The sequence below is a fragment of the Amphibalanus amphitrite genome, unplaced genomic scaffold (assembly GCF_019059575.1).
Source record: "Amphibalanus amphitrite isolate SeventyFive unplaced genomic scaffold, NRLGWU_Aamphi_draft 000310F_arrow, whole genome shotgun sequence".
Classification (NCBI taxonomy): domain Eukaryota; kingdom Metazoa; phylum Arthropoda; class Thecostraca; order Balanomorpha; family Balanidae; genus Amphibalanus; species Amphibalanus amphitrite.
In genome coordinates, this window is record NW_024881805.1 from 287,403 (window position 1) to 303,396 (window position 15,994).

A 15,994-nucleotide genomic window follows, 5' to 3' on the forward strand; every position below is an offset into this window, starting at 1 on the left:
ACCGCTAGGCACAGCGCGAAATACGTGACATTGGTACAGATTATGAATGCTCTGTATGCGGTGCACATGAGCGGCTTGTGATGATATCCATGTAACGCATTGTAACGGATGCAGCGATAAAACCGTTTGAACACCAACAAAGGGGAATAGGGATGATCCGATCTGATTGCAGGATCCCGTTGTCTGTGGTGATGATGGATATGGTCAGTCAGGAAAAAGGTACACTTTTATTTTTAATATTCTTTTATAACATAACACTGAAAGCTAGGTAAGTGACTTTGGAATGACTAAAACTGGGTACAAAAACATAAGTATCGGTATACGATTGAGCCTTAATGTTTTGTTTGTGTTTAATGCCCTTCCTGCAGAGGAACCAATGCGTTCAAATATTTACCAAGTTTCGGACAGTGTACCCTTTCAACCGTATCACCAAACAAGACATCTGCCAGCAACGTCACGGCTACCGTTACATGGAACGATTATATTTCGTCACTTGCTCTCTGATAAGGCAGCCTTGTAGTCAGCGAGAGGAAGGCATGCTGTCGGCTCCGGGAGCAGCCTCGCTTCGCAGGAATGACAGGAGTCCAGGGGATGTGGGGAGGGTGGGGGGCAGTGACGCAGGCTCCAGCAATCTGTCTGCACCCTGCAACAGCTCAAGGCCACCGTCTACCCTCCTCCCCCTCCTCATGCGTCTGTGACGGGGAGGGGTGACAGCTGCTCACTGCTCAGCTGGCCGTGCAGCTGCGTTCGCTGACCGCGTCTGCACTGGCGACGGTGACACAGAGTCCGAGCTGTGCCGTTGGAAACGTTAGTGACGCGTCGAAAGGTCAAGGCAGTGTCAGTGTGGTGTGGATCGTTGACCCGTCTGAGGCCTTACTTTGCTAAGTCGATCCATGACAAAATTAGACTGTTTGATCTATTTCTTTGCAGGTTGTATGAAATATTCAGAGACGCCGCTGCAGTATTCACACTTAATTGAAATGAAGTTCATTTGTGTCTGGATAATTCATGCAACCAGTCCGCACCACAAACTTTTGACAATCAAATCAACCACGACCATGCGGACATATAGGGAAGGGGTGCAGGGTCCATGAAGCGAAGCTATACTTTGCAGTCAACTTAGGGTGCTCGGCTACGACTGCAATATGGAAAACTGACAATACCACCAATACATTCTGCACAGTGGGCTGGGTGGCTAGGTCACGTTACAACGACACTTTTGAATGCCACGTTTGACACACAAACGAGTCAAACGACCCTGACAGGTGCGTCACAAACCGCGTCACGACCGGCACTCTTCGCTGACCTTGTCACCCGATGTGTCACGTCACAGCGTCACTGATCAGTTCTCACCAACGTGACGTTGCGAGCGCCCCCCCCCCCCCCTTGGGACCACGTCAGCCATGCAGGGAATTCAGCTGCAAGAAAAAACAGTGCGATTCGAAATTGGTTGATCCAGTGACGTTTTTACAACGTTTTTTTTTTTGCGTGTGCTTTAGGAGGTGATGGCAAATTCAATGAACACCATGCAAACCAATACTGCTTGCAGTCCAAACTTTGCACCGGCTTCAGAAACAGACGTTACGTGAATTTATATTATTTCCAGCATATTCGATAACACTTTTCCTGATGTTATGGGTCAATTCGCAGTTCGCAGAAAACATATATTTAATGTAATGCCAGTGTCACATATGATACCGCAGGGTTGCATGTCGCACTCCCCATTTCTCGTGAAAGAATAATAAACCCAGTCCTTGCCCTATCCAGTATCGGTTCAGTGCTATTTTTGTTTGTGCTCAGTTCTGCATACCTTTGTGATTTCCCTGGCAGATTGTGTGACGGCCCTCGCACTAAGGGAGGGAAATTATACATATTGCAAACGCCGCATTAAACTGAATCCGGGTTTTCACGCTCAATGTGTTCCTTTGGCAGTTAATAAATGGTTTTTTGATGGAAAACAGAACCGATTAGATCCCGTCTGTTATATGCATTTGATAAGATGGTGATTGAACGATGAAGGCACCAGTTTATTAAAAAAGGGATAGGTTGTTTCTTTAACCCTAGAACGCCTAGGGGGGGGTGTATCAACCCCCCCCCCCCTGAGATTTTTTCGAAGTGCACGCTAAACGGCTTGTCGTAGCGGGCTGAAATTTTCAATATTCTCTGGGGCAACCTTTGCGCATCTTTTGCCGAAAAAAAATTGATCGGGTCATGTCAGGTCACGGAGTTATGACGTCATAAGAGGTACAGCCTCCGGCCGACAGTTACCAAACGTGTGCGCCGAATCCCTAGGTTTTCTGCCGGTGATACCCACATTGTTTGATGGATCATGATGAAACTTCCCATGCATGTTGGGGCAAGCATTGGCTATCGTGTGGTGCAAAAAAATTGACCGGGTCAGGTCAGGTCACGGAGCTATGACGTCACAAGAGAAACAGCGTCCGGTACTATTTTTGAAAAGCGCCCGAACCACTATTTTGCTAATTCTTGTCACCTCAATGGGAATATGCAGCAATATTAGCTTCTATAGGGAGCAAATGGACCTCCCAAATCCAAAAATACAATCAGATTTCAAAAATTTAAACTTTGATTTTTCGAATTTCTGCCGCCGACTGTGACCTTGCCGACTTCCGGCGCTCCCAACGCGCCATTTTTAGAGCTAGGGAAACGAAATACATACCAAACGATAGAGAATTGATCAAGGAACACGATAGTGAAGGTTTCAAGTCGATATCTCCCACCGTTTTGCCGCAATCGCCGCGGAAAGTTGAAAAAGTTTGATTTTTTTCGGAAAATTTCACCTTTGACCGGTCATAAGTAGGTCAAATGTTGACCTAGGACCAAAAAATATACCACCAATCGCGAGATCTCGTTGAGAGCAATCCGTTGGTTTTTTCTGCTAAGCTCTACGACCTTCCGTTTCGAAACGCCAGGGGGGGTCGTAACAACCCCCCCCCCCCCCTGGTCGTTCGTGTTATGAGAAATGGCCTGGTCGTGCGAGGGTTAAACAGACTCCCAATATCTGCACCACCGTTTGCGGGTGAAGTAATTGTACATACATACTTCGGCATATTTCATGCAGATTAATGTTGTTTAAATTCGTAGTTCATCACTTCGTGGGGTATTTGACAACGTTATTGGCGCATGAAGCCCTGATCCGAATCGGAGCTATTGCAACATCATATGTGTGTTAAATTCATCCATGCCATAATGAATATATCAAGTAAATGTTATCTAAAACCGGCTGTTGTTGTTGCTCTGTCAGGTGGAGAACCTGCTGATTGACGGGTGCGGCCAGATCAAGATCGCCGACTGGGGCTTCAGCACGTTCTTCCAGCCGGACGGGGCGCTGACGACGTGGTGCGGCTCGCCGCCCTACGCCGCGCCCGAGGTGTTCGAGGGAAAGGTCTACACGGGACCCGAGATTGACATCTGGGTGAGTCGCCCCAGTCGGAAGAGCTTAGGGGGACGGGGTGAAGGTCCCAGGTTGGGAGAGCCGTGGGTGTGGGAGGGTCCTAACCTGGAAGAGCCGTGAGTGTGTGAAGGTCCAACAATGGAAGAGCCGTGGGTATGTGAGGGTCCTAACCTGGGAGAACCGTGGGTGCGTGAGGGTCCCAGGCTGGGAGAACCGTGGGTGTGTGGGGGACAGAGGGTCCTATGCTTGGAGAGATATGGGTGTGTGATTGCCCCACGCTGGAACAGTCGCGAGTCTGTCACCAGAGAACCTGTGCAGCTTCGCCGTTCCACTGTGGAAATTGGCTATATCTTCGGCAAAGCCTTTTCGTTATGTGGAGTGTGATTTCAGAATATAATGAAATTTAAAACTAAGTGATAGCTGTCTACTGGAAATTTCATTCAAGAATAATAAGCTGAGTTAGAGTTTTCATATTTATTTCTCTCATTGATTTTCGAAGTTGAGTGGCAGACCTTTTCTGCTCAGTGCTCTTATCAGGGCGTTATTTCTGTGTCGGAAAATTCCCTGACCCAGTGAACTCCCTCCTTCCTCTCCCCTGACAGCGCGTCTGACCTCCCTCCCTCTCCCCGACAGAGTCTCGGCGTGGTGTTATACGTGCTCGTCTGCGGTGCTCTGCCATTCGAGGGCAGCTCCGTGCAAGTTCTCAGAGATCGCGTGCTGGCCGGCCGGTTCAGGATACCATTCTTCATGTCCACAGGCAAGTGATCAACCCTCTGTCCTCTCTCTCTCTCTCTCTCTCTCTCTCTCTCTCTCTCTCTCTCTCTCTCTCTCTCTCTCTCTCTCTCTCTCTCTCTCTCTCTCTCTCTCTCTCTCTCTCTCTCTTCGCTTTAAGTTATCACCTTTTCGTATCATCCACTTTGGGCTATTCCCCCCTGCATCCCCCAGTTGGATCCCCTTCTCTTCCCATCCTAGCGAATGACGACCGACCAGCCTATAGTTTACTTCTGATTTGAACGGCTAGTCCCCAGTGCCCCAGCCTTCGCTCAGTGGGCGGTCTGAGAACGCCTCTGCCAGCCTGGACCGGGCAGCGAAAATCCCCGACGGCGAACTGAAAGCTATTTTTGTCAACGTGTGCTGGGCAATCGCCTCGACGGCTCGACAGGCTATGACAGAAATGGTATTACTATGAAACAGCTCGGCAATAGTATGATTGGTGACCAGCTGGAGACCGTGTATGCGTGGGTCACGCATTTATTGTCGATTAACCGTCTGAAGCATTGAACAAGGCTGCCCACGTGCAGGGCCATTCAATTGGAGGAATGTCAAATTTAGAGTTTATGTGGTCAATGCTTCAAAACGGCTTGCGGAGGCGAGGCAGACTTTATCCTGGCGTGGGCCGCGGAGGGCCGCTCGTCGCAGCCGTCGGTCGTCGCTCCCGACGTTGGGAGGGGGGGGGGGGAGCTGCCGACGCCGACGGCGCGCGCCGCTGACGTCATTTCACCGCTAACGTCATCTGGCCAGGATTTTTAATCAGAGCGTAAGCGGCTGGCTGCCGGCGTCCCTTTATAGACGCCTTAATGACGCATTGGGTGGCCGAAATACAGCGCCTGGGCGGCGTGCTGGCCACGGGGCCATTGTCAGCGCCCCCGGTCCCCACGGGCCCCGGCGGTAAAGGTCACTGGAACTGGCAGCCCCCGGGAGTGCGTGGGCCGTCTGCTGCCGAGATGCCACACATCGTGATGTGGCAATGGCTGGAGCCTGGAAATGAATGGGGAATGGCTGCTAAGTTGGCTGAAGATTTTAGCGATTTAGCGATTCATTAACTTCATAGTTGCATGGTTTTGCAACGAAGCTAAATATACATTGATGTGTGCAATTCGGAATTGAATTTTTTCTATTATAAAACGATTGCACATTATCTCTTAAATCCTTATGTGTTAATGGCAATGAATGTAGGCGATTAAATGCCTTTTGCCATTACCGATAACATTTTCTTCTACGGACTCGAAATGGGCCACGACGAAAGAAGCCCTGCCCTATTTGGCACCATCTGCGGACTATTTCTGTCCCATGTCGTCACCGACTGGCGGCTTCCCCTCCCCTCTACCCCTCTCCCCGACCCCCTCTGCTGCGGTCAGGAGCCACTCGCCCCGGGCTGCGCCAGCCGCCCCCCTCTCCGACGATATAGCCGTCGGAGCTGCCATTCGGTACTTAGTCGGCCCACTGAACCCTGAAATGACGTCATATTTTCCTGCGGCCTCGCCGATGTTTGAAGGATATGTTCATCGAATCAAGGGCTGACACGCTTATCAGAGGATATTTTCGGAAAATGGATTCGGAGGGATATCGGTTTGGATTTGTTTGTAAAGTGAAATAGCGTGTGGGACGTTTCAGTCAGAATGCATCGCTTTCAGATGAACTGTGCTGCTGAAAGGCTGTCATAATGATGGAATATTTGGACGGAAGTTTAGCGGCAAAATGATCGCTGTACTTTCCGTGAGAAATAATCACAGCATTATGAAAGATCCGTGCGACCAATGGGCCGCCTAATGTAAACCTATCATTTCCAGCGCCCAGATAGCCGCTTCGGTTAAAGGTCAGCTCGCCTGAACGCTTTTCCCGCTGTAGCTCTCTCCCTCTCTCTCTCTCTCTCCCTCTCTCTTTCCAAGCTCTGTCCACCGTCCCACTCGGTTGACCTGTCTTGTCCAGCCGGTGCCTTTTGGGCGACATCCGGGCGGGGCCGGGGGCGGCATCGCGTGGGCGGCTATTGACGCCGGCTGCCGGTGCTTTATGACGTCTGATGACGTCTGATGACGTCTGTGACTCATTGGAGTCCGGTGCAGTTCTTGATTTAGCCGAACAGTCAACAGACGGCGTAATCCTCGGATCAACCTTGTTGCGTTGGTGGTCGTGGTCGAGGTCGTCTCTTGGTCGGTGACAAGGTTTGCAGTCGTCTCTTGGTCGGTGTCTATAAGGGCTTAATTTTCTTCCGGTCGACGTCTATGTAAGTCACCGTCGTTTCTTTTTGGAGTCCTGGTTGCGGTCGTCTTTTGGTCGGTGTCTAGGTTCGCAGACGTATCTTGGTCGGCATCTATTGGGTCGTAATCGTCTCTTGATCATTGTCTAGTTTGGCAGACGTCTCTTGGTCGGGCTGCAGTCGTCTCTCGCTCGATGTTTAGGTCGTGACCGTCTCTTGGTCAGTGCCTATAAGGGTCGCAGACGTCGGCGTCTATAAGGTCGCAGCTGGAGCCGGTGTCGCTATTCCAGGACTCTGAGCAGACAGAGCCGCCTCTCCCCGCCCACACGTAGCTCGGAGAGAGGTAGCGGAGGCGGAACACCGGCTGTCGTCCAAAGCCGGGCCGACAGCGCCGTGGGCTGCGGACTCTGCGTGGGATGGATGTGCATGAAAATCCATAGTGTTGCGTCGTGCAATTCTCAGCAAAAGGCCATACAGATATGAATGTATCATAGATGCACGTATTTAGGCAGTTGCTTATGCCTCTTGAATTTGTAAACGGGAATGATTCTTGCTATCAGCTAGTGACGCGGTGCGAAATTGCATCAATAGTCTCCGCTCTTGACGTTAAGAAAAGTATTCCCTTCCCATCTTGCTCATTCATTTATTCAGTCTCATCTATTCCGCTTCCTTCGAAGTTCCAGGCATGGACACAGACCATTCAGAGATTCCAGCACTGATGCACCTCCACCCAGTTGCGTGTCGGTGCCGCGTCTGCGCGCCGCCGCGATAAGTGGCTACACTCTGTGCCAGTAGCGATCGATGTGTGTCGCTGAACTCTGGCCGACTAACAAGCTGCAATCAGGCGGTCGGTGCGTGCTCAACCCCCGGTCGATATATGTGAACCCCTGCTCCCCCTCCTTCCGCTGTGCAGTCGATATGGTGAAATGCCAGTGCTGCTGGGCGGTGCACAATGGTCTGCACGTTTGGATTCTATAAACTGCTATGCACTGGAGGCCATTCAGTCGATTGATGACTCTTGAAGGTTTGATTAATAATGAAGTTGTGGATTCGGTTGACGGATTGACCTGACCGAATGACACCGGAAATATTACGCCAATTTTCCACTGAGCGTTGCAAGAGCACTACGATACGAGTGGCTAATAGGCTGACTTCGAATGCTCGTATTTGCAATATCGCAGGCTTATCAATATCTTAAGCACATTTAGTGCCCTTCATTATGTATTTGGCATACAGAATACACAGGAGTCGTGCTTAACTCTTTACACTAAACTCGGTCCCGCCACAACCGTTATATTTTCTCTTCATGCCCAGTACCCACCCACTCTCCAACTGTTTGTAACCTCCACCCTGTCTCTGTTTCTCCACAGACTGTGAGAGCCTGGTGCGGAAGATGCTGGTGGTGGACCCTGCGCGGCGGCTCACCATGTCACAGGTTCTTCGTCACCGGTGGCTGCAGACGGGCTCACCGCCCCCGGCGCCTCTGCCGCCGCCGCCACCCACCGAAATCAACGAGCACGTGCTGAGAGTGATGCAGGGCCTCGGCATCGATACGTCCGTCACACGACAGGTGAGAGACAGGTGATAGGTGAGGTGGCGTCACATGACAGGAGAAGGGACGTCACAATTGGCATGACAGGTCAGGTGGCTGAAGAATATCCATCCAGGGAAGGGGTAGGCGTATGGAAAAATCGCCGTCCACTTATTTCATTTCCGGGGCACGGCTACAGAACATGTATAATAAGAAAAAGTCTGAATGGAAAAATCAGCTAGAATCTCCCACTGACCCTTGCTTGAAATGCATCACAGAATCACAAATCCAGGTCCACTGTGTGCTGCGGATTCCCTTTGGACTTTGGAAACCCCAAAGGCTCGTATGATAGATATAACAGAACCACAACGCCCCTGTACGAGTGACCCTAAACTCCGGTGTGTCCGAACGGTCTTTCGACGCCGACCGTTCGTTCTAGCCAACATATTTAGGTGACGTCAGTCCCCAGTCGGCCAGCATTCCCGATCCGGGACTCTGATATCAAACGGTATTAGTATTTCATTCAGCCGGGCTATTCTTGGCCGTGCCCCTGCGACTCTGTGACGCAATCAACACAATTTGCCCGGGGCTCAGCCCAGGAATTAGGGTCGTTATTAATAGACGGTCCTCAGCCTACATGGACCGGATTTCTATAACAGACGCCCGCGGTCATTATGCGTGCAAGATCTTCGAACAACAGGATGGTATTGTGCGTAGTTCGAAACGAAGGTCTGTAGGAGCGGGTATCCCCAATTATTGGACTAGATGCCGGCAGCGCTCTTGCGTTGCCTTGGGCCAGAATTGGAGGAACGGTACTGAGGGCACACACCGGGCCAAACCACCGAAACCCAGACTGAGCAAGGACTGAGCTTGGACTGAGCTTGGACTGAACCTGAAACCAAACGAAACATCCCAAAAATGCTTCGAAGCACGTGAGATTGGTGCGGATATCTTCCTACAGTACACACAGAAAAATATTGACACCGTTAGCGGTGTAATTGCACAGGATTGCACAGTACATATCTGAGCACTTGAGGAAAGTTAATTTAGTCCCTTCCCCGCTTAAATTACTCGCGCTTCCAAATGAACACCAGGAAGAAGGTAGTAGAACACTGTTAGGAGGGTTGGGTGTTTTGCTACATGTAGCAAAACACCCAACCCTCCTAACAGTGTTCTACTACCTTCTTCCTGGTGTTCATTTGGAAGCGCGAGTAATTTAAGCGGGGAAGGAACTAAATTAACTTTCCTCAAGTGCTCAGATATGTACTGTGCAATTACACCGCTAACGGTGTTAATATTTTTCTGTGTGTATGGTATGAATTAACTGCACGTGCATAGTTCGTGTCCCGGGCACCCCAGTGCAGTCATTTTCATAACATCATGTAGCGTGTGTCTAGTTCTATCAGTGTACCGACTTTTGTGTCGCTAGATCGACGTTTCCCGGGATCAGAGGATCCCTAGTCAAAACCGTTATCCGCCCCCCGCACGCGCAGCTTGCACCCCTGGGATATTATCTCGCCGGAATGTTACGACTCAATGTATTCTTCTTATGACCTGCAAGTTTTGAACCAGTTAGAGCGGCCGTTTACCCTGCAGGCGTGGCAACGCACGAAGGGGTGCAATCGGCTTGCACGTACCTAGCTCATGCACCACAGAGTTTAGCTCAACCAAATGTGCACTATTTTGGAGGCCTTGCCTGAGACTACCATTGAACCGATTTTGAGGTTGATAGCTCAAAATTTCTTTGAGCCAGAGGACCTCACGTCAAAACGGTTTTCCGCCCCCAGCACGTGCAGCCTGCACCCCTCGCAGACGGTGACCCCCCTGGAAACTGGTTCAAGGTGTTACCGATGTGTCCCGCCAGTGTGGTTTTGTCCGTGACCTCGGGTTGACCTGTAGCCTTGACAAAAAAATTCGTGTCACCGAAACTTTGAAGCGGAATAGCATGTGCCACGAAGCACTGAGCGAACCGAGGCCAGTACCAAAAGTTTACCTCGCCGGAGACGAGTCGAACGGTCCCACTTTCGTCCCGATCGGTCCACCCATTTTGACTCCAGGTCCAAAAAGGCTTGGACAAACTCACTCACATACTCACTCACATACTCACTCACCTACTGACAAACAGGCTTGGCCGAACTTTTCTTCAGCGACCCACCAATGGGAATTTCCGGATGCAAAAGCATGCTATCGCATGCTTTTGAATTTTGATCCTCCAATTCTGGATGAAACTGCACCTCTGTAGTTCATTATCACATTTCCTGACGCCGCAGTTAGCTGTATTCTTGCCTGCAGCTAGACTTGGTTTCATTTAGGTGCCAAAGCATATCAACAACTAATAAGCATTATACGATGCACGTGATTCTTAGTCCTCTTCCTGTGTGAGTCTGAAAATGGAAGAATGCGTAAAATGTAACTTCGCTGAAACGACAGAAGCTTCGAAATTAAGATCTAATGATAGTTTGTGCGCGAGCGCACTACTAGATGATGCATCTATACAGCGCGCTAAAAGCTGATGCAGTGCACGATAAAAGTGAAGGATTTTTGGTACTATTTGGAATAAGTGAAGACTTTTCTGATGTTCTGCTTTCTCTAATCAGGCCTTTCTCTGTTCCGTCCCGTTTGACATGTCATTCTCAGTCCCATCTGATCGTCCCCTTCGCTCACCGTTCAAGTGTTTGTTTTTAATCGTTTTCCGGACCATTCTGACTGTTCTTGGCGCATTCTCCGTCCCGTCTGACCGCTATTTACCGTCCTCCATTCGCAGTCGGTACTCCGGCACGCGTACGACCACCACGCGGGCATTTATCTGCTGCTGGACGAGCGGCTGCGCCACCACCGCAGCAGCTATCCGTGTCCGGCCGGGTGTGGCCTGGCTCGCCGGAGACCCAGCAGCGTGGCCGAACAGGCGGCGCGGCTCACTGCCGGACCAGACTCCGCCGAGCCGACCCCCGCCCCCGCGCCCGGCGCCGGCGGAGCGCCCTCCTTCGACGAGGGCGTCGAAGTGGACATTGCCGACGAGCTGCTCCCGTCGACGGCGCCGACGGGGGCGTCCGGCACCGGCGTCCGCCACCCGCCGGTGGCGAGGAAACCGTCGGACGGCGCGCTGGCGCCCGAGTCGCCCTTCGGCTCCGTCACTAGCACCGAGTCCAACAACTTCGAGTCGTTTGACTCGCAGATGGAGCCGGACATGTTTAGCAGCTCGAGTTCGTGCTACCAGCCGCCGGCGCTGGCCAAGCCGCCGTGTCGGCCGACGCTCGCCTGCCGACACAGTGTGCGCCACAACCCGCTGGAGACGGCGGCTGGCGGCCGGCGCTCGCCTGTCAGCTTCCGCGAGGGCCGGCGCGCCTCGGATGGTCTAGTCGCCTCTCAGGTGAGGTCCCACACTCGCCGGACTGAGTGCTTGCCCCGCTGCACTGGTAGCCGGTAGGCGCGCCAACGGTTATCTATATTGATTGTGTTTTATATTTGAATAACGTTTATTTTCATTAGATTTGGAATAATTTTGCGTCTTATTCGTCTGAATAAAATATGAAACTATCAATAGCAAGAACTTGCTTGCATGCAAATCTGCAAAAGTTGGATAACACTTTTGAATGTGCTAATTTTTCTTCATATTCAGACGTAAGAACCCTAAAAGTGAACATGAGAAAATGTTGAACTGTGCTCAATGCAAGTGCAGAGTTTCTCAGGCGCCACCAGCCCATTCGCACAGTTGTACCCTGCTGACAGCTATTGACGTTTGCACAGGCGCCCTGTCCCGTTGTTCAGGACTCCCGCCAGTAATGTGTATGTGTGTGTGTGCGGAGCTCGCTGACAGCGCGGCTGTTCTGTCGTTAGGGTCTGGTGGCGTTCAGTCACCGTCTGAACCAGGGCCAGAAGGCCGGCGGCTTCACCGAGCTGAGCTGTCTGCAGCAGGAGCACGCCTGTCTGCGCGCCCAGGTCACCCGGCAGCGGCACGGCCAGCTCAAACGGCCTCCCAGGTGAGGCTCCAGCCCCCACCACCGCCGCCGCCCCGCCCACGACGCCGCCCCCGGCTCATACACCGCCATTGCAGCTGACACTTTGAACCGGTTGCCAGGCGTCGGTCTTCGATAACAGTCAACTATGGGAAAGCGTTGAGTGCATGTAAAACAGTTGGATGGAGAAGAAAGTTTGCGCTAAACTGGCATCGATCCGAGAATTTGCCGATGCTCCTTTTAGTAAGAAGTTGGTGCTGCTTAAATCGTGATGAAAACGACTGTTTTGTCGGTATCTTGCGAGCGCTGTTCATCGCGCTGTATGGGTGCTCGGCGAGTGCCTGTGCGTAGACTGTGCCGCAGTACAAGCGTGTCTGGCGGTACAGTCTATCTGTCAGGCATTCTTTCCCGCAAACGCATACGCTCCGGTACTTACTACGAGATGTTGAAATCCGGGTGAAAATGCATTGTATTTTTTTTGGGGGGGGGGGATGCATGCCAGCGTAGCGTTGACTCTTATCTTTTGTATGATTGCTGCAAGGTATGAAAAATTATTTAACTTTCTGGCTTTGCAACCTTCGACGGAGGTTATAACATTAATGTCTAGGAAAAGCTTTTTCTGTTTTCATTTAACGGAACTCAATGGCTTCACATATGTTACAGTCGCGATTCCACGGAACTCCCCCACACGAGTCTATGCGCCTTCTGCTTCCAGTAACCGAAGCTCTCCATCTGCCCTTTTCCAGACCTCGTTGTTGTTACAAGCCGGCCGCCGTGGCTGCCGAGCTGCTGCAGCCGGAGCTTCACTTCCAGCCGATCGCTGAGGACGCAGCCGCCGGCGACGGCTGGGACAACCTGCAGTACAGCCTGGCCAACTGTCAGATCACGCCTCGCCTCTCCGCAGACAGCTGACAGCCACCGCGCCGGCCGTGACCGCGACTGGGAGCGGCGCGGCTCGGCAGGGCGGCACGCGCCGGCCGCCCGCCGCTCTGGCCCGAGCCGCCGCCGCCCCCGCCGCCCCCGCTGCCGACAGCCGGGACAGACCTCCCGGCGGCGTGTGCCGGTCCCACGAGGTTCGCGCCGGTGCACGAGGCGGCGACCAGGTATGAGGTGGACAGCGGGCCGAGCGCGCTGACGGAGCGACGGAGGCTGTCCGGCCCGGAGACGGGCTGTCGACCAGCCCTCCGTCGGCAGCTGGGACTGGGCGAACTGCGCCGCGGGGGCAGCTGGGCAGAGAGACGGGAGCTCACCGTCAGCACTGGTAACCGCGCACGGCGCACTCAGTCACTAGAGGCGGGAGGAGCGACTGCTCGTATCACGGCCAGCCCGCCGCGGGCCGGGCCCAGAGGGTCACTGCGCCGGCGCAGCCGCTCCCTGGGGGATGTGGATCCGACCCGGCCCGATGCCCCTCTCTGCCGCGACTGCGCGGTGCACGGAGCCCACCGGCCGACTGACTGACTATGACTGAGAGAGGCTGAGGAGGCGGGCGACTGAGAGCGAGCGACTGTCTCGGTGTGTGCGGGTGTCTGAGATGTTCCTGAATGCAGCCAGCACCGTAGGGCCGGCGCCGCTTGTCTAGCCAAACCAGCAATAACCGGACACATGCCGTTTGCCGTGCATGCGTGCCCAGAAAGGTGTTATTTTTGGAGCGGTCTAGGCCGGTGCACTGTTGTCGATTCGCCGGCTGACGGCGGCCGGCCAGTGCGTCTCTCAGGCAGCCCACTGGCGCCGCCAGTGGGGACGGTGCTGCCGGCGGAGGGACCTCTCATCAGCGCGGCGGCGCTGAGCTCACGGCTACCGCCGCCCGCGCCCGTCCGCGCCCACCGGCGTCACACGTATATTTACACTTAGGCCGTCGCGTGTAGCTCTAAAGATGTGAACCAAACGTGGATCGCGCGGTGGCATGCGTTGGACTGTGGTGGTGGCATCGCTCACAACCCGTCTCTGAGAGAAGGGACTCGCTGACCTCAGGCGTGCGAGCCCCGCTCTATACCGACATCAGGCGTTTTCTAGTCAGTCGGCGAGTATGGCGCGCGCGTTTTGTACCGATGTCTTATGTTCAATGTGCGTGGAGCGTCGTCGAGTACGGTTTTGTCTTTGTCTCAGTTGTCGTTACTCTAGTCGGGGTGGTTGATGCAGTCTTTCATTTGTCGGCGCTGCAGACCGACGTCGGCATACCGCCATTCCTAGCCGGCAGGTGGCAGGCCGAGCGCAGTGTAGGTGGCAGCACCAGTCATCATTCGTCGTGCACGGTGCACCTGTACGATAGAGCTCCACTGGGCGCACCGAGACACCTGTACCTACTGTCGGCCGACGCCATAAAACTTACCGCGCGAGGGCGGTATTCATGTCAGTTGTTTTGTTTCCATTATGAATGCAACCAGGGTTGCCAATAAAAGACTAAGCATTGTGACATGGCGTGTGTTTCTTATCGTAGTCAGTGAGCAATGTCGTGACCATGTACGTACATTGTACATAATGTGGCGATCAGGGATAAGATTCCCACCTTACCTATTATAAAAATGCATCCGTCCTCTCAGGATAGAATCCTTCGCAATCCACCCAACACTACTTTGTCTGGGCTACCGATCACCACAGTTGACCCACTTGACAACCGAGAGAGGGCAGAGCAGAATGCATATCCCGCGCACCGACGGGGGTCTGCGCCAACTTCGTACCGACGGGGGGGGGGGCGGATGACCGCCCCCCTGAGATCTCGAGAACGAAGCAAGATAGCGACAAGCGGTAAACGGCATCGGATACGCACGGCCAAGATCTACAATTTTTACTAAGGTCATTTTCAGGTCAGGTCAAAGATGACGTCACAGGGGTCGAAAAAGTCAAAATGGCGGCGCTAGATATGGAGAGAGTTTTTCTCGAATAACTTTCGAATTAGTCAAGATAGGAACAAACTAAGGGCATCATCGTGATCCTCTCGTCAATCCGCATCGAATGATATATATATATATATATATATATATATATATATATATATATATATATATATATATATATATATATATATATATATATATATATATATATAGATATATATATATATATATATATATATATATATATATATATATATATATATATATATATATATATATGTTGACCTCGAAAGGTCAAGGTCAAAGGTTGACCTCAGGTCACGTGACCTCGAGGTCATCATGTATATCATTCGATGCGTCTTGACGAGCTGAACACAATGAGACCATCCACGCGTCTGTATCTTGTTCCTGTACGGAGTTATTGGCCAAAAACCTTTGGTGACCTTTGATGACGTCACATGACCTCACAGCTGCCCAACAGCAAAACAGACCTCAAGGTAGTGAAGGTTGATCGTATATGAAGTCATGTATGGTATATGGGGCCATTCCGACCCGTTTTAGTGGTAAAAACAGGGAGTTGATTTTTCCCCCATTGACTTATAATGGGGAGGTCGCGAAATTGACCTGACCTTAGGTCACCGATATCAAAATTCCGAGATAAACAAATTGTAGCTACTAATGACCTAATAACATCCTGCGACTTTCAAAGGCCTCCGACATCTACTGTAGCTCTGGCACGGTGACAAAGTTGCAAAAAAGTGACTTGATGTTGGGTCATTCAAAGTGACCTGGTGACCTGACCTTAAAAGGTAGCCACCGCCGCCGCCCCGCCCACGACGCCGCCCCCGGCTCATACACCGCCATTGCAGCTGACACTTTGAACCGGTTGCCAGGCGTCGGTCTTCGATAACAGTCAACTATGGGAAAGCGTTGAGTGCATGTAAAACAGTTGGATGGAGAAGAAAGTTTGCGCTAAACTGGCATCGATCCGAGAATTTGCCGATGCTCCTTTTAGTAAGAAGTTGGTGCTGCTTAAATCGTGATGAAAACGACTGTTTTGTCGGTATCTTGCGAGCGCTGTTCATCGCGCTGTATGGGTGCTCGGCGAGTGCCTGTGCGTAGACTGTGCCGCAGTACAAGCGTGTCTGGCGGTACAGTCTATCTGTCAGGCATTCTTTCCCGCAAACGCATACGCTCCGGTACTTACTACGAGATGTTGAAATCCGGGTGAAAATGCATTGTATTTTTTTTGGGGGGGGGGATGCATGCCAGCGTAGCGTT

General features: G+C 52.1%; 1 protein-coding gene across 2 annotated transcripts in view; it reads left to right on the forward strand.

Moving 5' to 3' along the window:
• LOC122388141 (serine/threonine-protein kinase SIK1-like) overlaps nt 1-15,994 on the forward strand; it is a 55,507-nt gene that overhangs the window by 24,871 nt on the left and 14,642 nt on the right. The window contains exons 5-10 of one of the 2 annotated variants that reach the window (XM_043378960.1): nt 3,266-3,436; nt 4,049-4,172; nt 7,763-7,962; nt 10,688-11,293; nt 11,761-11,903; nt 12,626-14,292. In XM_043378960.1, the coding sequence (XP_043234895.1) occupies nt 3,266-3,436; nt 4,049-4,172; nt 7,763-7,962; nt 10,688-11,293; nt 11,761-11,903; nt 12,626-12,791 (1,410 nt within the window). In that variant the 3' untranslated portion in view covers nt 12,792-14,292. Of the gene's footprint in view, nt 1-3,265; nt 3,437-4,048; nt 4,173-7,762; nt 7,963-10,687; nt 11,294-11,760; nt 11,904-12,625; nt 14,293-15,994 lie in introns of those variants that run through there. The other variant, XM_043378961.1, reaches the window with a different exon arrangement.